This window comes from Pantherophis guttatus, chromosome 17 (genome assembly GCF_059756535.1).
Source record: "Pantherophis guttatus breed Tessera chromosome 17, ASM5975653v1, whole genome shotgun sequence".
NCBI lineage: Eukaryota > Metazoa > Chordata > Lepidosauria > Squamata > Colubridae > Pantherophis > Pantherophis guttatus.
In genome coordinates this window covers 2,938,509-2,960,247 of record NC_142079.1, presented here as the reverse complement: position 1 = coordinate 2,960,247, position 21,739 = coordinate 2,938,509, and the positions used below count along the sequence as shown (strand labels likewise).

At 45.3% G+C, this 21,739-nt stretch overlaps 1 protein-coding gene across 2 annotated transcripts; it reads left to right on the top strand.

Moving 5' to 3' along the window:
- Positions 1–1,633: 1,633 nt before the first annotated feature.
- Positions 1,634–21,694, top strand: SEC14L2 (SEC14 like lipid binding 2). Of its 2 annotated transcripts, XM_087880439.1 has the most exons (12): positions 1,634–1,766; positions 10,321–10,396; positions 11,444–11,487; positions 12,413–12,472; positions 13,338–13,526; positions 14,126–14,221; positions 15,334–15,394; positions 15,500–15,583; positions 16,936–17,042; positions 17,568–17,707; positions 18,812–18,981; positions 19,681–21,694. In XM_087880439.1, exons 1-12 carry the CDS (start codon positions 1,713–1,715, stop codon positions 19,827–19,829), a joined length of 1,230 nt encoding a protein of 409 aa, XP_087736565.1. In that variant the 5' UTR covers positions 1,634–1,712; the 3' UTR covers positions 19,830–21,694. The 2 variants fall into 2 exon arrangements, with proteins under 2 accessions (XP_087736565.1, XP_087736566.1); XM_087880440.1 differs by lacking the exons at positions 1,634–1,766; positions 10,321–10,396 and adding an exon at positions 11,201–11,290.
- The last annotated feature ends 45 nt before the right edge of the window (positions 21,695–21,739 follow it).

Sequence of the window (21,739 nt, the reverse complement as noted above, 5' to 3'; positions counted from 1 at the left end):
AAATCCTCTTCGCTCAACTTTGGCACGTTGAAGACGGGTGGACTTCAACTCCCAGAATTCCACACCGGCTGTGGAATTCTGGGAGTCGAAGTCCACCCATGTTCAACATGCCAAGGTTGAGAAATATTGCTCTAACATGTCAACACTCAGGTTATGTAAGAAGGGCTGGACAAAATGCAACCTGATCCGCCATGCAGACTTGCCCAGCCAGAAGTTCTATTATGTTCTCCTTTTTTACCTCCAATTTCTTCCAATCGCCACGCTGCCAACCTCTCCTCCTGCCTACCCAGCCCTGGGCATAACCCTGCCAGCTCTTCACCCCAGGGTGACATTTTTTTTAAAAAAAATTGATTTATATGCCGCCCTTCTCCGGAGACTCAGGGCGGCTTACAATGCGCTAAGCAATAGCCTTCATACTTTTGTATATATTTTATACAAAGTCAGCTTATTGCCCCCACGAACTGGGTCCTCAATTTACCCACCTTAGAAAGGATGGAAGGCTGAGTCAACCTTGAGCCTGGTGAGATTCAAACTTACAGTAATTGCAGACAGCTGAATGATAATAACAGGCTATTAGTCTGCTGCGCCACCAGGCTCATCCAAGCTGATCAAAGAAAAGTTCCTTGAGAGGTGGCAAAACACATTTCCTCCTCTTGGCCCCATCGTCTTATTGGGGCCTTCCCGACTGAGCGACAGATTTCTCTGAAATTCTTGCTGGGGATTATGGGAGCAGCAGTACCCGTTTCAAACATTAGGCAATGATCTAGCTCCCTGAGAAACACGCTGGTGCTAGGAAGAGTGGAAGAGAGGAAAAAGAAGAAGGGGATGACCAGGGACAAGGTGGAGGGGGTGATGTGGAGAGCTTGAAGGGTAGAGACAGATCTTCCTGGACAAGGTCCGTTTCCTCATCATCGGCGCTAGTGCTAGCACTGATGATGTTACCTAGATGGGTCATGAAAGGTTTGCAAGAAAAGAAGCAAGCTCAGAGAGCAGCAAGAACCCAGCGATCCTCCTTCTCTCCTTTCTCCTTCTTATCCTCTTCCTCCTCCTCTTCCTCCTCTTTCCCTTTCCTCCTCCTTTCCTCAACCCCCATTCCCTTCTACCACTGATGATGTTACCTAAATGGGTCATGAAACGTTTGCAAAAAAAACAAACAAGCAAGCTCGAAGAGCAGCAAAAACCCAGCGATCCTCCTTCTCTCCTTTCTCCTCCTCCTCCTCCTCCTCCTCCTCCTCCTCTTTCCCTTTCCTTCTCCTCCTCTCTGCAACCCCCATTCCTTTCTAGCACTGATGATGTTACCTAGTTGGGTCAGGAAACGCCTGCAAGCAAACAAGCAAGCTCGGAGAGCCCCAAGCACCCAACAATCCTCTTTCTCCTCCTTCTCTTCCTCCTCCTCTCTGCAAACCCCATTCCCGTCTAGCACTGATGATGTTAGCTAGCTGGGTCATGAAACAAGCAAGCTCGGAGAGCACCAAGGACCCCAGAGTTCCTCCCCTCCTCCTCCTCGCACCGATGGTACCTAGCTTGGGTCATGAAACCAAGGACGCCTGATGGGAGTGGAAGCTCCTCATTCTCCTCCTCTTGCCCCCTCCCCTCCCAGCAAGGGAGGCGTTTCCCAGGATGGGAGGGGGGGCGTGTCCTGCCCGCCCGCTGCCCCTGAAAGCCACTGGCACCGGTGCCCGGGGAGCGAGAAGCCAGCTGGCGCGGCAACCATGAGCGGGCACGTCGGTGACTTGAGCGCCAAGCAAGAGGCGGCGCTGGCCAAGGTGAGCGGAGCACCTGCCCTGCCTTCCCTTCTTCCCTTCCCTTCCCTGGCAGAGAAGAAGCCCCCAGACCACCCCCCTCGGGGTCCGCGCCCGGAGAGACCCCCTTTGCCTTTGGCCGAGCCAGGCGCGCAAAGGCGACTTTCTCTTTTGCGCAAAAAAATTCCCAAAGGACTCCAGAGCCGCTCAGCCCCAGCCGGCACGGCGCCTCCGGGGGGACTCCAGAGCCACTCAGCCCCAGCCGGCACGGCGCCCCATCTCCAAGCTGGGGGTCTCTTCCCATCTCCCAACCCCCTACCCTTCAAGCTGGGGGGCACCCTCGCCAGCGCCTTTGTGCAAAGCGCTTTGCGCAAAGCGCTCTCCGCGCCCTCCGGGCAGCAGCAGCGTTGCGCAGCTGGATCCTTTCGCTTGCAAGTTTCCACTCGCCTCTGCGCGGCGCCAGTATAAGTACAGTAACTCGCGAAGGAAAGCGAACGCGTGTCCCGGGGTAACAGTAACAGTAACAGAGTTGGAAGGGGCCTTGGAGGTCATTTAGTCCGACCCCCTGCTCACTGCAGGACAGGGATTCGAACCGCCGACCTGCCGACCTTTCTGATCGACAGGCTCAGCGTCTTGGCCACTGAGCCACTTAGTCAGGCAATAAGGTGGCAGGACTCCAATCTGAGTCAGGTCACCGGTGGCCCAGAGGTTTATTCTCCCCAGGTTTTGGGGTTTTGGCCCATCTGGAAAGAGTGGGGAGGGAAGATCCTACAGGGCAGTAACTCTTACTGGCCTCCCTTGCAGGGTTGTTGCTTTGAAGTGGGGGAGAGCGGGGGAGGGGGCGGAATGAAGAGGGATCATTCGGGTAGGTAAGGTAAGAGGCAGAGAAGCTCTCTTGGGGCTCCCTCTCAGGAGAGTGGTAAAAGCCCCATGGTTCTCAGCCGGTGCGGGTGATGGTCGTTGTAGTTGTTGGACGCCTCTCTAGGCGGGAACACCTGGCGTGGCACAGGTCATTCACCCAGCGGGCAAGATCTTTGGGTTAAAGGTCTTTGGGTTCCAAGAGCAATTCCAACCTACAGCAGGAGCTACCACCGTTTTTCCAAAGTGTCAACGAAGCGGCCCCCCCTTAGAGAGGTATGTAAGAGATTACCGATTAACAGAGTTGGAAGGGACCTTGGAGGTCATCTAGTCCAACCCCCCGCCCAAGCAGGAGACCCTACACCCCTTCTGACAAATGGCAGTCCAGTCTCTTCTTGAAAGCCTCCAGTGATGAAGCTCCCACAACTTCCGAAGGCAACTTCTGTTCCATGGGTTGATTGTTCTCACTGTCAGGAAATTCCTCCTTATTTCCAGGTTGAATCTCTCCTTGGTCAGTTTCCATCCATTGTTCCTTGTCTGGCCTTCGGGTGCTTAGCTTGTCCCCCTCCTCTCTGTGGCAGCCCCTCAAACATTGGAAGACTGCTCTCGTGTCTCCCCTAGTCCTTCTTTTCACCAGACTATTTACCTGATTCAGTGAGAAGGTTTGCCTGGATTCTCTCCAAATCTCTCCAAAAGGGGCCTTTCATTTTTAGCCAATAGAGGAAGACACTGTGTCTGGTTGCAAAATATTGCCGCCCCCTACTCCGCTTGCAGGAACATGTTCATCCTTGTGCAGGCTTCACTTAATCATGCGTAAGGCAGGGTGGCAAACCGGGTGCTATATTCTGTGTGCAGCGCAGCACAATCTCCCCTATGAATTAAACATTCTTTTCCTTTAGAAAATTCTATCTATCTATCTATCTATCTATCTATCTATCTATCTATCTATCTATCTATCTACCTACCTACCTACCTACCTACCTACCTACCTACCTACCTACCTATCACTTATATCTATCTATCTATCTATCTATCTATCTATCTATCTATCTACCTACCTACCTACCTACCTACCTACCTACCTACCTACCTATCAATCACTTATATCTACCTACCTACCTACCTACCTACCTATCTATCTATCTATCTATCTACCTACCTACCTACCTACCTACCTATCACTTATATCTATCTATCTATCTATCTATCTATCTATCTATCTATCTATCTATCTACCTACCTACCTACCTACCTACCTACCTACCTACATACCTACCTACCTATCTATCTATCTATCACTTATATCTATCTACCTACCTACCTACCTACCTACCTATCTATCTATCTATCTATCTATCTATCTATCTATCTATCTATCTATCTATCTATCTATCACTTATATCTATCTATCTATCTATCTATCTATCTATCTATCTATCTATCTATCTATCTATCTACCTACCTACCTACCTACCTACCTACCTACCTACCTACATACATACATACCTATCTACCTACCTACCTATCTATCTATCTATCTATCTATCTATCTATCTATCTATCTATCTATCTATCTATCTCCTGGATATTGTAGTCTCCATTGTTTCTATTGTGGCACAACCCTGAAAGAATCTGCGCAACTCTTTGTGATCCACAAAAATAGATTAACCACAGTTTAGCCTTGAGGGGTAAAAAAAAAAATCAAAAAAAATCAGCTATGCTGAATCCAGATAACCCGGTTAATTAATTAGGGAATGCATGGCTCTTTCAGTCTGAATATGTGATTTCTGGGAAATCTACCCTTATGGGTCTATTTTTAAAGTTTTGGATTAAAAACTGAACCTTTTGCCTGCCTACTTAAGGTTCTTCCAGCAGGCTGATCCATCTGTCTTGATGCTAAGGGGTTATAGTCCAATCACTTGCATGGCACCGGCCTCTCAGCTTTCATATTTGAAGGAATTACAATGAGATTTGCGCTAAAGCCCAGGAACTGGTTTCAACTTATTCACTAAGTGCTAAGGCCAGAGGACACATGCCGCAATGGTTAGAATAGAATAGAGTAGAGTAGAGTAGAATAGAGTAGAGTGTAGCGTAGAGTAGAGTAGAATAGAGAAGAGTAGAGTAGAGTAGAGTAGAGTAGAGTAGAGTGGAGTGGAGTGGAGTGGAGTGGAGTGGAGTGGAGTGGAGTGGAATGGAGTGGAGTGGAGTAGAGTAGAGTAGTAGAGTAGAATTACAATTTAGAATAGAATAAGAATTTAGAGTGGAGTGGAGTGGAGTGGAATGGAATGGAATGGAATGGAATGGAATAGAATGGAATGGAATAGAATGGAATAGAATAGAATAGAATAGAATAGAATAGAATAGAATAGAATAGAATAGAATAGAATAGAATAGAATAGAATATAGAAAATGAATAGAATAAAATATAGAATATAATATAATATAATAAAATATAGAATAGAATAGAATATAGAAAATGAATAGAATAAAATACAGAGTAGAATAGAATAAAATATAGAAAATGAATAGAATAAAATATAGAATAGAATAAAATAAAATAGAATATAGAATAGAATATAGAAAATGAATAGAATAGAATAAAAATTGGAGAATAGAATAGAATATAGAAAATGAATAGAGTAGAATATAGAATAAAATAAAATATAGAATAGAGTAGAGTAGAGTAGAGTAGGAGTTGGAAAGGACCTTGGAGGTCTTCTATTCCAACTCCCTGCTCAAACAGGAGAACCATTTTAGATAAGTGACTGTCTCTAGACTCTTCTTAAAAACCTCGAGTGTTGGAGCACTCACAATTTCTGGCAATTAAAGGTTGTAAAATGGGGAGAAACTCCCTTAACAACTCTCTTGGTTTCAGCGGTGGAAGTGTTGGGCTCAATTATAGTTGTAAGTCGAGAACTGCCTGTACAGGTGTATCACCTTCCCTTTGCCCCCAGGCACCTGCCATGCAGGAATTGGCATCCCTGCCCAGGGAATGCGGTTGCCCGGCCAACAGGGCAGAGAAAGTATTAGCTCTCCTGGGATCTGGAAACCAGAGCAACCACATCTACACACAAGTAGCATTATCCTGTGTGATTTAAGTTCCCTGATCTGGTAATATACTTCAAAGAGTTGTAAGTCAAGGACTGGAATAGAATAGAGCCGGGAGGGACCTGGGAGGTCTTCTAGTCCAACCCCCTGCTCAAACAGGAGAACCTATACAATCTCAAACAAGTGGCTGTCTAGTCTCTTCTTAAAAACCTCCAGTATTGGAGCACCCGCAATTTGTGGTGGCAAGCTGTTCCACTGGTTAATTGTCCTCATTGTTAGGAAATTTCTCCTTAGTTCTAAGTTGCTTCTCTCCTTGATTAGTTTCCACCCATTGCTTCTTGTCCTGCCTTCTGGTGCTTTGGAGAATAGCTTGACTCCCTCTTCTTTGGGGCAGCCCCTCAAATACTGGAAGACTGCTATCACGTCACCCTTAATTCTTCTTTTCTTTAGACTAGCCAGACCCAAATCGTGCAGCCGTTAGAGTCTCCAGGCCTTTGATCATCTGAGTTGCTCTTCTCTGCACTTTTTCCAAAGTCTCAAATCTCTTTTTTTTTTGTAGTACGGTGACCAAAATTGGTTGCCGTATTCCAGGTGTGGCTGTACTAAGATTTGGTAATGGTTCCCCTTGCACATCTGTGCTAGTCGTTCCTGACTCTAGGGGGCACTGCTCATCTCCGTTTCGAAGCCGAAGAGCCAGCGCTGTCCGAAGACGTCTCCGTGGTCATGTGGCCGGCATGACTCAACGCCAAAGGCGCACAGAACGCTGTTCCCTTCCCACCAAAGGTGGTCCCTATTTTTCTACTTGCATTTTTTAACGTGCTTTCGAACTGCTAGGTTGGCAGAAGCTGGGACAAGTCACGGGAGCTCACCCCGTTACGTGGTGCCAGGGATTCGAACCGCTGAACTGCCGACCTCCTGAAAGCACGTAAAAAACGCAAGTAGAAAAATAGGGACCACCTTTGGTGGGAAGGGAACAGCGCTCCGTGCGCCTTTGGCGTTGAATCCTGCCGGCCACATGACCACGGAGACGTCTTCGGACAGCGCTGGCTCTTCGGCTTTGAAACAGAGATGAGCACCGCCCCCTAGAGTCGGGAACGACCAGCACATATGTGCGAGGGGAATCATTACCTTTATGCTTTATTTTTTTTAAAAAAAAGGAAACGGATCTTTGCACGCCAAAATAAAAAGTAATCATTATTATAATTTTTTTTTAAAAAAAAACATTCTTTTATTTCCCTTATTTTATGCATGGCTTCCAGAAGGGAAACGGACATCCAGGCACGTTTTTAGTTTGCCTGACTCCACGGGAAAGCCAGAAATCTGGATTCAATTCTTCGTGTTTGTGTCAAGAATTTAGTCCAGGTTATTGACCTTTTCCATTCAGCCCAGTCGATTAGAAAGGATGATTCTCGGCTGCTGCAACCTTTGCACTTTGGAGAGTCCTTTGCAAAATGATTTCTGCTGAGGTGGCCTGGTTTTATTTTCCCCTGCCTGCTTCGCTCTCTTTCCAACAATTGTTCTTAATCAGAAGTGAATAATTCATTGCATCTCGGGGTGTCGGATTTATTAACGTATTAGATTGATCTCTGCTTTTCCACCAAGAACGCCAAAGGATAGAGGAATCCCTTCTTCCATTTTTCTTTCTTTCTTTCTTTCTTTCTTTCTTTCTTTCTTTCTTTCTTTCTTTCTTTCTTTCTTTCTTTCAATGATCTGTGTTTCCTTATTGATCTAGTAAGCTTACATTTGTTTATAACTGAACCAATATATTTATAGGCACGCCGCATCGTCAGATTTTTACAACAGTCAGGACTTCAGTCACAATCTTGCTTACCAACACTTGAAACGGAGGTGAAATCTACTTACCGGTTTGGAAGTCACATGCAATTTTAGACCCCCCATGCATGCACAAACCCTCCTGTGCATGCATAGAGGGTCAAAAACAGGTTACTGACGTCTGAGCAGGTAGGCGGAGCCTCGCACTTCCGCCGCTACCAGTTCGCCAAACCACCCACCGTCACTGCTATCATTTCGCCCGAACCGGTGCGAACCGGTAAGATTTCACCCCTGACCTCAACCCTGCATCAAACAATACTTCAATTTTTCAACCTTGGTGAGTTAGCTGGGCTAAAAAAAAAATAAAAAAAATAGGTAGGGTAGCTTTGCAAATAAAAAGAAACCAACCCAAAAAACAGGCGTTTGAAATTAAAAAGTGCATTTAAAGGGGAGAAAAAGCTATTTCTTTTTAGGGATTGGTGCTTCTCTAGACCGTTTCTCTCTCTTGATCTGATTTTTTTTCTTTTAAATAGTTTTGATTGAATATAAATATTAAAAAAGACATACGTAACATATACACAACAAACATTTACACAACATATACACAAAAAGAGTGTAATTTCTTCTTAAGCATTTTTTCAGAGTGACGTTCTACAATTCTACTTATAATATATTCCTTCACCTCTCTTTAATCTAATAATATTTTTTATTACATATATATGTATCAATCGGTAATATATCCCCTATATTTTTTGTATATTTCTGATTTTTAACCAATTATACCAATTATTCCATATTTTATAATAGTCTGATTCTTCTCTTTCTTGTAATTCTTTGGTTAGAAGAAAGAGAAGAATCAGACTATTATAAAATATGGAATAATTGGTATAATTGATCTGATTTTTTTTTTTTTATTGGCAACCAAATTTGTTCCTCCTGGCATTCAGACACTCCCTTCTTAATGCACTTCCTTCTTAACTGTTTTCGTAATAAGGGGCACTAGAAGAGATATGATAGTGATAATAGTGTTGCACCCAGAAGATTGCGACCTTGCAAAGATCTTATCACACAAGAGAAACCAAGAGCAAACTGAACTAGAATAACCTCATTGAACGTGAGATGATTTCCATAACCACCCTGGGTGTGATTAAATCGGATTAAGTGTATTTTGATAGCCAGGATCACTCCCATGCCACAATCCCTAGACTGCATTCACACGTGCGGCTTCAATTCACGAAGGATGGGTTCGCACGTTCACATATTCCTTTATGATTGCAGCGTCCAGTAGACCCAGTGGTTAGGTAGCGAAAGCACCAGGCTAATAACCAGGTGATGGGGAGTTCTAGTCTAGTCTTAGGCATGACAGTGGGTGACTCTGGAGAATCATCAGGCGATAGCAGTAGCACCTAGATTTACATACCGCTCCATGCTGCTTTCCAGCCCTCTCTAAGCAGTTTACAGAGTCAGCCTCTTGTCCCCCAACAATCTGGGTCCTCGTTTCATGGAAGGATGGAAGGCTGAGTCAACCTTGAGACAGTCAGGATCGAACTCCTGGCAGTCGGCAGAGTTAGCCTGCAATGCTGCATTCTAAGCCCTGGGAAGGAAGGAAATGAAATGGAAGGAAATGAAAAGGAAGGAAAGAAGGAAATGAAAAGGAAAGAAGAAAGGAAGGAGGGAGGGAGGGAGGGAAGGAAGGAAGGAAGGAAGGAAGGAAGGAAGGAAAACAGCAATAGCCTGCAATGCTGCATTCTAAGCCCTGGGAAGGAAGGAAATGAAATGGAAGGAAATGAAAAGGAAGGAAAGAAGGAAATGAAAAGGAAAGAAGAAAGGAAGGAGGGAGGGAGGGAGGGAAGGAAGGAAGGAAGGAAGGAAGGAAGGAAGGAAGGAAGGAAGGAAGGAAGGAAGGAAGGAAAACAGCAATAGCCCGCAATACTGCATTCTAACCACTGGGAAGGAAGGAAATGAAATGGAAGGAAATGAAAAGGAAGGAAAGAAGGAAATAAAAAGGAAAGAAGAAAGGAAGGAGGGAGGGAGGGAGGGAGGGAAGGAAGGAAGGAAGGAAGGAAGGAAGGAAGGAAGGAAGGAAGGAAGGAAGGAAGGAAAACAGCAATAGCCCGCAATACTGCATTCTAACCACTGGGAAGGAAGGAAATGAAATGGAAGGAAATGAAAAGGAAGGAAAGAAGGAAATGAAAAGGAAAGAAGAAAGGAAGGAGGGAGGGAGGGAGGGAGGGAAGGAAGGAAGGAAGGAAGGAAGGAAGGAAGGAAGGAAGGACGGAAGGAAAACAGCAATAGCCTGCAATACTGCATTCTAACCACTGGGAAGGAAGGAAATGAAATGGAGGGAAATGAAAAGGAAGGAAGGAAGGAAATGAAAAAAAGAAGGAAGGAAGGAAGGAAGGAAGGAAAACAGCAATAGCCTGCAATACTGCATTCTAACCACTGGGAAGTAAGGAAATGAAATGGAGGGAAATGAAAAAAAGAAGGAAGGAAGGAAGGAAGGAAGGAAGGAAGGAAGGAAGGAAGGAAGGAAGGGAAACAGCAATAGCCCTTAGACTTATATACCGCTTCACAGTGCTTTCCAGCCCTCTCTAAGCAGTTTACAGAGTCAGCCTCTCACCCCTAGCAAAAGGCATACATTGAAAAGTATGAAAAGCTTCCCAACTTCCCAGTTGCCGGCACTTTTCTTTGACTTTCTCTCCACTCTGAGTTATAAACGAATTATTATATGCCTTCAGAGGAAGGCAGGGTAAATCTGCCGAGTAAATCTTAAGTACTATTTTATTTCGACTGATTTCCATGAAAACATTGCGTGTGGCTTGAGCAAGAAATCATAGGTTACGACTTGCGTGTAAATCACACCCACGCCTGTTTTTTTCCCCTCTTCCCTTTTCTATAGTTCCGTGAGAATATTCAAGATATCTTATCATGTCTTCCAGCACAGGATGATTACTATTTGTTGAAATGGCTTCGAGGTAAGAAACAAATTTGCAACGTGTCCCTAGGAAAGTGGATGTATTTTCCGTGGCCAAGAGAGTAGCTTCTATAAGCTTCTACACCCTGTATCAGCTGCAGCGAGGAACAATGGGAACAAAATTAAATCCCTATGTTCAGATATTCATATTTAATATCCACCTGCAGAGGTAAGTAAGCATCAGATGTCAATGATTTAACTCCTTTTTTTTAAAAAAGAATTTACTAGGCGTTTTAAGGTCCCAGAAGTTTTGCTAATTTGTATGTGGGTGTGCTAAATTAGGAAATACCAGTTGGCAAAGATTTGGATCCCTTTTTTTTTTTTTTCCAAATTCTGCATTGCTAAATTGGTGTGCAGTGATCAGACAAGGGCAGGGCAGGATCAGGTTCCCCCAAAATTGCAGCCCTTCCTCTAAGTCAGTGACGGCTAACCTTTTTGCCATCGTGTGCCAGGAGGGGGGGGGCGGGGAGGTTCGCATGCATGCGTGCCCACACCCATAATTTTATGCACCCCGCCCTGCACATGTGCACGTAACCCCCCTGCTCCTGGCACATGATGGCCCGTTAGGCCTGTTTTTCTTTCTCATTTGGCTCCAGATCCTCTCTATGCATCTGGGGAGGGCGAAAACAGCCTCCCCCCCGTCTCAGAGGCCCTCCGGAGACCTGAAAGGGCCCATTTCCCAACTCCCGGTTGGACAGGAAGTGACGTTTTTTGCTGTCCCCAGCCTCCGGAGGCCTCTCTAAGAGTCTCTGGAGGCTGGGGACAGCAAAAAACGTCACTTCCTGTCCAACCGGGAGTTAGGAAATGGGCTGTTTCAGGCCTCTGGAGGGCCTCCGAGGGAGTGGGGAAGGCTGTTTTTGCCCTCCCCAGATGCATAGAGAGGATCTGGAGCCAGGTGAGAAAGAAAAATGAGCCTTCCCCACACCCCCAGGCCCTCCGGCAGCAGGAAACAGCTTGTTTCCCTACTTCTGGTGGGCCCAGAAAGCCCAAAAATCAGCTGGTTGTCGAGGATGACGTTTTATTCCTAACCATTGTTATTTTCTTTCAGCCCGGTGTTTTGACCTGCAGAAGTCAGAAGCCATGCTCAGGAAGGTAAGAAGCAACATGTTCGGCTTACTATAGCCTAGTAAAACAGGGACACCTGTTTTACTAGGCTGTGTTTGTAGAGTAGCTTGGATCTGGGGGTTTTTTGGTCCCTGCACGTCAGTCTCCCAAAACCAAGAAAGATACACTGAGATTCCTCGGAAACCTTTATTAAAAATCTCACTTTAGGCAGAAATCTTGCCAAACTACTTGCACCACAAAAAATATACTGAGAACTCCAAGGGAGGTGCCGTCTTACCTCTCATCCTCCCACTCAAATTATCTAAACTTTTGCTGTCTTTGGCTCCTCTGGAATGCAGCCCCTCCCTTCTGGGAATCCAGACTTCATTCCACACCACACTGCAATACATTGAACTTCTATAAACTAAGCCAGGGGTCAAACTTGATTTCATTGAGGGCCATATCAGGGTTGTGTTTGACCTTGGGGGGGCCGGAGTGGCCATGGCCAGGGTGGCCGTGGCCAGCTTGATGTCACTCATGTCGGGGGCAGGGGTGAAATCCTACCGGTTTGGACCGGTTCGGGCGAACCACTAGAGATTATTGGCATCAGTTCGCTGAACCAGTAGTAATCACCCCTCGTTGGCCCCACCCATGCCCGGTCGGTCGCCACACACTCTATTCTACTCTACTCTATTATTCTATTCTATTCTATTCTATTCTATTCTATTCTATTCTATTCTATTCTATTCTATTCTATTCTATTCTATTCTATTCTATTCTATTCTCTATTATTCTATTCTATTCTATTCTACTCTACTCTATTCTACTCTATTATTCTATTCTATTCTATTCTATTCTACTCTACTCTACTCTACTCTACTCTACTCTATTCTATTCTTTTTTTCAGTGCCATTGTAACTTCGAACGATCACTCATTCATTCTCCTCCCTTTTTGCTTGTTTCTTGGGAACAGCATGTACAGGTGCGCAAGTATATGGATTCTGACCACATTAAGGAATGGAAAGCCCCAGAGGTGAGTCTCAGGTGATCCCAGGTGATGCCGGTTCCTCCTCCCCCGTCTCTTGGTATCCATGGTGCGCCATCTTGGTTGCCTCAAAAACCTGAGGCACAGCACAGAGGCAACATAGGCTGCTGGCAGTTCAAACCGCCCCTTTATTGCTCCAAATTTCCCCAAACACTCCCACGTTTCTGGCAAGTCCCAGAGCAAAGTGATGACAAGACACACCCAGCCCCTCAAGCAGCCTCTGGCTGCAAATAGTCCAGCCCAACGCTGTGAGCATCACGGCTGCCCAGCAAGAAATCCAGGAAGAATGCAAGGAATCCAGGAAAATTCAAACGTCGGCACACAACGCTCCAGGAATTCAGTGTTTGTTCCCGACAAATGCCCCTCCAAACAGTGTCTCCTTAAGGCTCAGTCCCCAGGTGTGCCTTGTGAAGAGGGGCGGGGCACTCTCCACCCGAGTAGTCGGGTCAGTCTGCACTGTTCTTGCCTTCTCTCCACTCTCCATGTTTGAGGATCAGGAGAGGGGGGTTCTTGCTCATTGCCTGAGCTTTGTCTCTCGTGTCCACTGCTTAGCTTCTCCTGGTCATCCTGCTGCCTCTTCCTCCCTGCCTACAAGCCGTCCCAATCCTGAAAGGCCCTGGCCGGTCTGGGCCTACTCCTCCCCATTTTTCTCCCAAGCCAACGAAGCCGCCCCCTCAATCTCCGTCGGCTCCAGTTCTGTCTCATCTTCCTCCGCCGATTCAGGCTCCGACGGGGGCATGGCAGTGAGGGGGCCATCCTATAAACTGGGTCAGATGCCTTTTCAGCCTTGTTTGGCTAGCTCCATCCCTTGGAGACTGGCCCGTCTCACCTGGCCATCTGCTTCTCGTTGCAGGTTATCCAGAAGTACATGGCTGGAGGCACCTGTGGCTTTGATCGGGATGGCTGCCCGGTTCGCTACGAGATCGTCGGGACCCTGGATCCCAAAGGGGTGCTCTTCTCGGCTTCGAAACAGGACCTGCTCAGATATAAATTCCAGGACTGCGAGTTTTTGCGGGAGATCGGTGACAGTCAGACCAAAAAAGTAAGACAGGAGGGCCAGAGGCCATGACTCAGATGTTCTGATTTATTTTTTTTTCAGGCCGTGGAATTTATTCGATGTAAAGTAAAATTGAATAAAAATCCTAGGGTTCTTGATCAAAAGGCACCTGAGGGCTAAAACCTATGAAGAACGGTTGCAGGAACTGAGTATGTCTGGTTTAATGAAAAGGAGGACTAGGGGAGACATGATAGCAGTCTTCCAAATATCTCAGGGGCTGCCCCAAAGAAGAGAGAGTCAAGCTATTCTCCAAAGCACCTGAAGGCAGGACAAGAAGCAACGGGTGGAAAATAATCAAGGAGAGAAGCAACTTAGAACTAAGGAGAAGCTTCCTAACAGTGAAGACAATTAACCAGTGGAACAGCTTGCCACCAGAAGTTGTGGGTGCTCCATCACTTTCTAAGGAGAGAATGGACAGTCATTTGTCCAGATGGCATAGGGACTCCTGCTTGAGCAGGGGGTTGGACTAGAAGACCTCTAAGATCCCTTCCGACTCTGTTATTCTTTCCAAAGCTTTAGGGATAAAAATGTGACTGCTGCTGTTCCTATTCTTTCTTCCCTCCTCTTCTCTCCTTTTTCTTAAGCTGGGGAGAAGAATCGAGACGATCGTAATGATTTATGATTTTGAAGGACTCGGCTTGAAACATCTTTGGAAGCCAGCCATTGATGTTTACATAGAGGTGAGATGGCCAGAGAGGTTTAAGTCTGGAATTCTGGGAGTTGAAGTCCACAAGTCTTAAACTTGCCAAGGTTGGAGACCCCTGTATTAAAGCATACTGTCTGAAGAATTCTGGGAGTTGAAGTCCACATGTCTTAAAAACAGTGTATCTCAACTTTGGCAACTCTTAAGTTGTGTGGACTTCAACTCCCACAATTCCTTGGCCAGCCATGCTGGCTGGGGAATTCTGGGAGTTGAAGTCCACATCCTTGAGTTACAAAGGTTGAGAAACACTCTTAAAACATTCTGACTGATGAATTCTGGGAGTTGAAATCCACATATCTTAAAACATTCTGGCTGATAAATTCTGGGAGTTGAAATCCACATATCTTAAAACATACTAGCTGGGGAATTCTGGGAGTTGAAATCCACATATCTTAAAACATTCTGACTGATGAATTCTGGGAGTTGAAATCCACATATCTTAAAACATTCTGGCTGATGAATTCTGGGAGTTGAAGTCCACATATCTTAAAACATACTAGCTGGGGAATTCTGGGAGTTGAAATCCACATATCTTAAAACATTCTGACTGATGAATTCTGGGAGTTGAAATCCACATATCTTAAAACATACTAGCTGGGGAATTCTGGGAGTTGAAATCCACATATCTTAAAACATTCTGGCTGATGAATTCTGGGAGTTGAAATCCACATATCTTAAAACATACTAGCTGGGGAATTCTGGGAGTTGAAATCCACATATCTTAAAACATTCTGACTGATGAATTCTGGGAGTTGAAATCCACATATCTTAAAACATTCTGGCTGATGAATTCTGGGAGTTGAAGTCCACATATCTTAAAACATACTAGCTGGGGAATTCTGGGAGTTGAAATCCACATATCTTAAAACATTCTGGCTGATGAATTCTGGGAGTTGAAGTCCACATATCTTAAAACATACTAGCTGGGGAATTCTGGGAGTTGAAGTCCACATAGCTTCAAGGGGCCAAGGGTTAGCAATGCTGTTTTATACCCTGAATGTCCCAATTCGGTTTAAGATGTGTTAGGATAAAATCATGATCTATTATACTGTAAAGTATTGAAATTTAATTCTTTCTCTACCCTTCCAGCTGCTTGGCATGTTCGAAGACAACTTCCCCGAGAGCCTTAAACATTTATTTGTCATTAAAGGTGAGCCTCAGTCCTTCCTTGCTGGAACATGCATTTTGTTTGCAGAAAAAGGTGTCATTTTTCTCTCGACATAATCCTCCTTTGTTTCTCCTGCCCATCCTACAGCTCCGAAACTGTTTCCCGTAGCTTACAACCTGGTGAAGCACATTCTGAGTGAAGATACCCGGAAGAAGTTAATTGTCCTGGGAGGTAGGTTGCGTTATTGTTATTATTATTATTATCTCTTTTATTCATTAAACATGAAACTCTGTCAACTGAACATTTAAAAATGTATCACAAATATTATGTCAACTTGCAAAGCTTTCAAGTTGCCATGAGCAGGAGGGAGGGAAGAACTGATGGAGCTGATTGATTTCCCTAACTGAAGCTACATTCCACAGATGCTTCCTGACCGCAATCAGTAGGAGAGTGTTGGGTTTCACAGCCAGCCAAAGTGGTTAATTGGAGAATGCAATTTATGACATGGCCAGGGAGGAGGGGAGAGACAGGGTCATAGGGGAACGTAAATCTACATGGGATTAGTTCTAACTGCATCCGAATATTGCCGAAATGGTGTTCCTAATAAATGACTGTATTTCTTTTGAAGTTTGGCTCATGGCTCATGAATTAATTAGGGCATCTTTGGGAAACTTCACATATTATTAACTGGCACTGATGGTTGATACGGGTTGCTGCCAGCATCCTAGGTATCGACCAAGTATCTTCTTAAAATATGCGATGTTCCGAGTAGCACAGTTTTTTGCAGTTCCGCTGGTGTTATTGCAGGAAGTTGCAATTTCTTGATGTACTGTGTAAAAATTCTTGGACATGGTACCAAGTGCCCCGATGACAATTATGGGTATCACTGTCACATGTTTCATCCATAATCGGGTAGCTTTGATGGCCAGGTCGCGATATTTCATGGTTTTTTTTTCTAGTTCTTTTTCTTCGACTCTGGCGTCTCCTGGTACAGCGATAGCAATAAATTGTACGCTTCGGTTTTTGATAACCGTGATATCTGGTGTGTTCCAAATGACGATCTGTCTGTATGTGAAAGTCCCACAAGATGATGATGATGATGATGATGATGATTGCACTTTGCTTGTTTAATTTCCTGTTTCTAACACACCCGTGACAATTGCATTTGTTTCCCCTTTTTTAGAGTTGGTCTGTATTAATTCATGTTTGGCTTTAACTTTTTAAGTTATATTAATAATGTTAGTTCCTAGTACAGTGTTTCTCAACCTTGGTAGCTTGAAGATGGGTGGACTTCAACTCCCAGATTCTGGGAGTTGAAGTCCACCCATCTTCAAGCTTCCAAGGTTGAGAAACACTGTCCTAGTAGGTCATTTCTGTCTAAAACAATGCTCTAAACACGAATATTTAAAACCGAGTTAGTTCAGCTAAGATTACCATTGTCCCTTAATGCATTTCCAAACTTCACCGCTTGCATTTTTTAAAAATCAAAATGTTCAAAATGTTTTGGAGCTACTCAGCAACTCAAACCAAGCACCTTATGAAAAAGAGCATCATTTTTTTTTTACTTTTTTTTTTTCTCCTAGCAAATTGGAAGGAAGACTTACAGAAATATATTGATCCCTCAGAGATCCCCATGATATATGGGGGGACCCTCACGGATCCTGATGGAAACCCGAAATGTGAATCCAAGGTATGGAATGATTTACCGGCCGCTTAAAACCAGAAACGTTTGCAAAATCAGCCGCTGGCAGTTGGAAAAATGTGGCTGTTAAAAGTCACCATTCACAGAATGAATGAATGGATGGATGGATGGAACTCAAATCCTTTGGCCACCTAATGAGAAGGAAGGACTTGTTGGAGAAGAGCCTAATGCTGGGAACGATGGAGGACAAAAGAAGAAGAAGGGGACGATGGCAGAGAAGGAGGTGGCTGGATGGAGTCACTGAAGCAGTCGGCACGAGATTAAATGGACTCCGGAGGATGGTAGAGGACAGGAAGGCCTGGAGGAACGTAATCCATGGGGTCGCAATGGGTCGGACACAACTTCGCAACTAACAACAACAAAAATGGGTGGACTTCAACTTCCAGAATACCTGGTTGGGGAATTCTGGGCGTTGAAGTCTGCACATCTTAAAAGATGCCAAGGTTGTAAAATACGGAGGTTATGTTTTCTGGTGGCTCCTGATCCGTTTCACAGATACGTTCCGTGTTCTAGATATGCCTCGGCGGTGACGTCCCCAAAAAATACTACGTGCGAGATCAGCTGAAGCAACAGTATGAGCATTCGATAATGGTGAACCGGGGTTCTTCCCAGCAGCTGGAGTACGAGATCCTTTTTCCGAACTGCGTCTTGAGGTAGGTCAAGGGGGAACTCGGCAGCATGGGGAAGAAGGGGAAGGAGGAGTTAGGGGCCTTCAAAGAATTTGGTGAGATGGACATGAGGGTCTTCTTGTATCTCAGCGTCTTACCCTTCACACCTGCCAGGTAGGCTGGCAGAGAAGGGGCAGGTCAGGGGCATCCAGGAAACTCCAGGGCTGGCCAGAATAGAATAAGAATTTAGAATAGAGTAGAGTAGAAATAGAATGGAATGGAATGGAATAGAATAGAATAGAATAGAATAGAATAGAATAGAATAGAATAGAATAGAATAGAATAGAATAGAATAAGAATTTAGAATAGAATAAGAATTTAGAATAGAGTAGAGTAGAAATAGAATGGAATGGAATGGAATGGAATAGAATAGAATAGAATAGAATAGAATAGAATAAGAATTTAGAATAGAATAAGAATTTAGAGTAGAATAAGAATTTAGAGTAGAGTAGAATAAAAATAGAATAAAACAGAAATAGAAATAGAATAGAATAGAACAGAATAAGAATTTAGAATGGAATGGAATAGAAATGGAATGGAATGGAATGGAATAGAATAAGAATTTAGAATTTAGAATAGAATAAGAATTTAGAGTAGAGTAGAATAGAAATAGAATAAAATAGAAATAGAATAGAATAAGAATTTAGAATAGAGTAGAATAGAATAGAATAGAATAGAAATAGAATAGAAATAGAAGTAGAAATAGAATAGAATAGAATAGAAATAGAAGTAGAAGTATAAATAGAGTAGAATAGAATAGAATAGAATAGAATAGAATAGAATAGAATAGGAATTTAGAATAGAGTAGAGTAGAATAGAATAGAGTAGAATAGCATAGCGTAGCATAGCATAGCATAGCATAGAATAAAAAAATAGAATAGAACAGAACAGGGAATGGAATGAAATAGAAACAGAAATAGATATACTAGAAATAGAAAGAAATAGAAATAGAATAACAGAGTTGGAAGGGACCTTGGAGGTCTTCTAGTCCAACCCCCTGCTCAGGCAGGAAACCCTCTACAATCCCAGACCAATGATTGTCCAATCTCTTCTTCTGATTGATTTGTCTTCTGCTGCTGCAAATCGAAGGTGGCAGTTCATGTCTGACGGGGCCGATATAGGCTTTGGCGTCTACCTGAAGACCAAGGTGGGGTCCCGCCAGCACGCCGGGGAGATGACTGAGGTGTACCCCAACCAGCGCTACAACGCACACCTGGTCCCTGAAGACGGTAGCCTCACCTGCCCAGACGCCGGAATCTGTGAGTCGCCTCTGCGCCCGCCCCTGATGCTTTTCCTGGGAGATGTTTTAGGTAGAAAGAACTTGGTGGCTTCCAAAGGTTCTGCTCGGTTATTAGATCTTGGAAGGCGCCAGCTCTGAAGGATGTTGGAAACCTAGAATAATAGCTTTGGGAGGGGACCTTGGAGGTCATCAAGTCCAGCCCCCTGCTCGAGCAGGAGAGCCTTCACCATGGTGAACCAACGGCTGTCCAAACTCTTCTTAAAAACCTCCGGTGATGGAGCACCCACAACGTCTGGTGGCAAGCAGTTCCGCTGGTTAATTGTTCTAACTATCAGGAAGTTTCTCCTTAGTTCCAGGTTGCTTCTCTCCTTGATTAGTTTCCATCCATTTTTATTTTATTTTTTGGCCTGCCTTCGGATGCTTTGGAGAATAGCTTGACTTCTTCTTCTTTGGGGCAGCCCCTCAAATATTGGAAGATGCTATCCTGTCTCCCCTGGTCCTTCTCTTCACTAGACTAGCCATGCTCAGTTCCTGCAAACGTTCATCGTATGTTTTATTCTCCAGGCCTTTAATCATCTTAGTTGCTCTTCTCTGCCCTCTTTCTAGAGTCTCAACATCTATTTATTTTTTATCATGCGGCGACCAAAACTGGATGCCGTATTCCAGGTGGGATCCTTGCCTGATGATCTCTTTTTCTTCTGCCCCTACCCCACCCCAGATGTCCTCCGCTTCGACAATACTTACAGCTACCTCCACGCCAAGAAAATCAGTTACACGGTGGAGGTTTTACTCCCGGATAAGAAATCGGAAGAGAAGTTCCAGGAGTTGGACGGACAGACCCAGAAAATGGAGAACAACCACGCGTGATGAAGATGGCATCTTCGGCGGGCCTCACCCCTGTTCTCCCAGCCACCTGGGGGTGGGGGGTGGGGGTGGGAGAGGTGGGCATCCTCCAAAAGTCTTCTTTGGGGGCGGAAGGTCGGACGGTCAGGGAGCTTCAGGACTTCCAACGATGTTGGCAGCGGACGGAGAATCGGTCCCTTGGACCCCAGAGTTTTATAGAAAGGGGTCCCCGTGGCCCCCAGCGCCAATCGGTTCAGAACATAGACAGTGGTGGGATTCAACCGGTGTTAACAACCGGTTCGCTGAGCGCGCACTTCACTCGCACACTGTTTGAAAACAGCTCTAAAACGTACCTTCTACTTCAGCCCCTCTGGTGAAGTAGAATTCAGTAGAATGGTGCAGCCAGCTCCAGAATTGTCTCATGGAAAGGTGGTATTCAGCCGGTTCGGACTGGTTCGGACTGTATTCAGCCGGTTCAGACTGGTTCAGACTGTAGCGGAAATTTTGAGTAGTTTGGAGAACCGGCAAATACCACCTCTGGCTGGCCCCGGCCTCGCCCCTTCCAGGACTCCCCAAATGCACCCCATTTTGGCTCCCAGGTAACTGCAGGGAGGCCCACTAGGCCCAAAATGGGGCATGGGGGTGTATGCGGTGCGTCCTCCCCCGCAGTCCGTTTTTGCTCCCAGGGGGCTGCAGGGAGGCCTAGCCTGTAAGGCTGGGGCACCCAATTGATCTATTCGCTGCCTCCCAGCCTCCCAAGTGATTGGCAGGGTCTTATTTTGTTGCCCTGCACAGGAGAACGGAGCTGGAAAGCAGGTTAACGGGGTGGGGAGGGAATGGGGATTTTGCAGTATCCTTCCCCCAGGAGTGGGGATTTTGCAGTATCCTTCCCCAAGAGTGGGGTGGGAATGGGGATTTTGCAGTATCCTTCCCCCCCAGAAGTGGGGAGGGAATGGGGATTTTGCAGTATCCGTCCCCCAGAGTGGGGTGGGAATGGGGATTTTGCAGTATCCTTCCCCCCCCAGAAGCGGGGAGGGAATGGGGATTTTGCAGTATCCGTTCCCCCCAGAAGTGGGGAGGGAATGGGGATTTTGCAGTATCCTTCCCCTGCCACGCCCACCAAGCCACGCCCGCAGAACCGGTAGTTAAAAAAATTTGAATCTCACCACTGGTCTCATGCAATTTGAATTAAAAAGAGTAACCTCCTGACAGCGGTGGGATCCTACCGGTTTAACAACGTTCGCTGAGCGTGCGCACGCACTTTGCAGAAAACCGAACTCCCGCGTTGCTGAGAGCAAGGAAACCAGCTGAGGAGCGGCATTCCACTCTGCCGCCCCATCAGCTGCGCTTCGGAAGCAGAAATATAGGTAAGTATAACGTAGGGGCGAGCCGGCGAAGCCACTTCAACGAAAGAGAGAACCAGTACGCTCACGTACTGCAAATCGGAGCAAACGGTTCTCCCGAACCGGTCCGAACCGGTAGAATCCCACCACTGCCTCCTGACCACCTTTGGAAAAAGGGCGGTGCTTGCACAAATTTCTCCAGGCTTAATTTTCTGCAGGATGGAGCCTCCCCTTTTCCCCAAAATAATGCCATTCTTACAGAGCAGGAATTAAAAGAAAAGAAAGATTAAAAAACCCAGGAACATTTTTTTTTAAAAAAACCCAACCTGAATATATTTGGGACTGCGTGTGAACTGTATACGGTGTATCTGGATGTATGTCTGGTCTGTAGGACAAATACAAGCCTTTTATACTTCACTATCTCTGCCCAAATTCACAACTGTACAGGAAAAGATAATTTAATTTAAAAAGAAAAAAAATCAACGGAACTAATAAACGGCGGGCGAATTGGTCTCAGTCTGTCTTGCGCTGCAGAGGATTTTGAAACGGCTTGTCCTCTCTAATTTTTTGTTCCTTTGTTTGCACCGTCGT

Excerpts from the sequence above, each read along its gene's own strand:
- SEC14L2 (XM_087880439.1), top strand. The coding sequence starts at position 1,713 with ATGAGCGGGCACGTCGGTGACTTGAGCGCCAAGCAAGAGGCGGCGCTG. Across the intron at positions 10,397-11,443 it reads TTTGTTGAAATGGCTTCGAG|CCCGGTGTTTTGACCTGCAG; the intron begins GTAAGAAACAAA and ends ATTTTCTTTCAG. Across the intron at positions 18,982-19,680 it reads CTGCCCAGACGCCGGAATCT|ATGTCCTCCGCTTCGACAAT; the intron begins GTGAGTCGCCTC and ends ACCCCACCCCAG.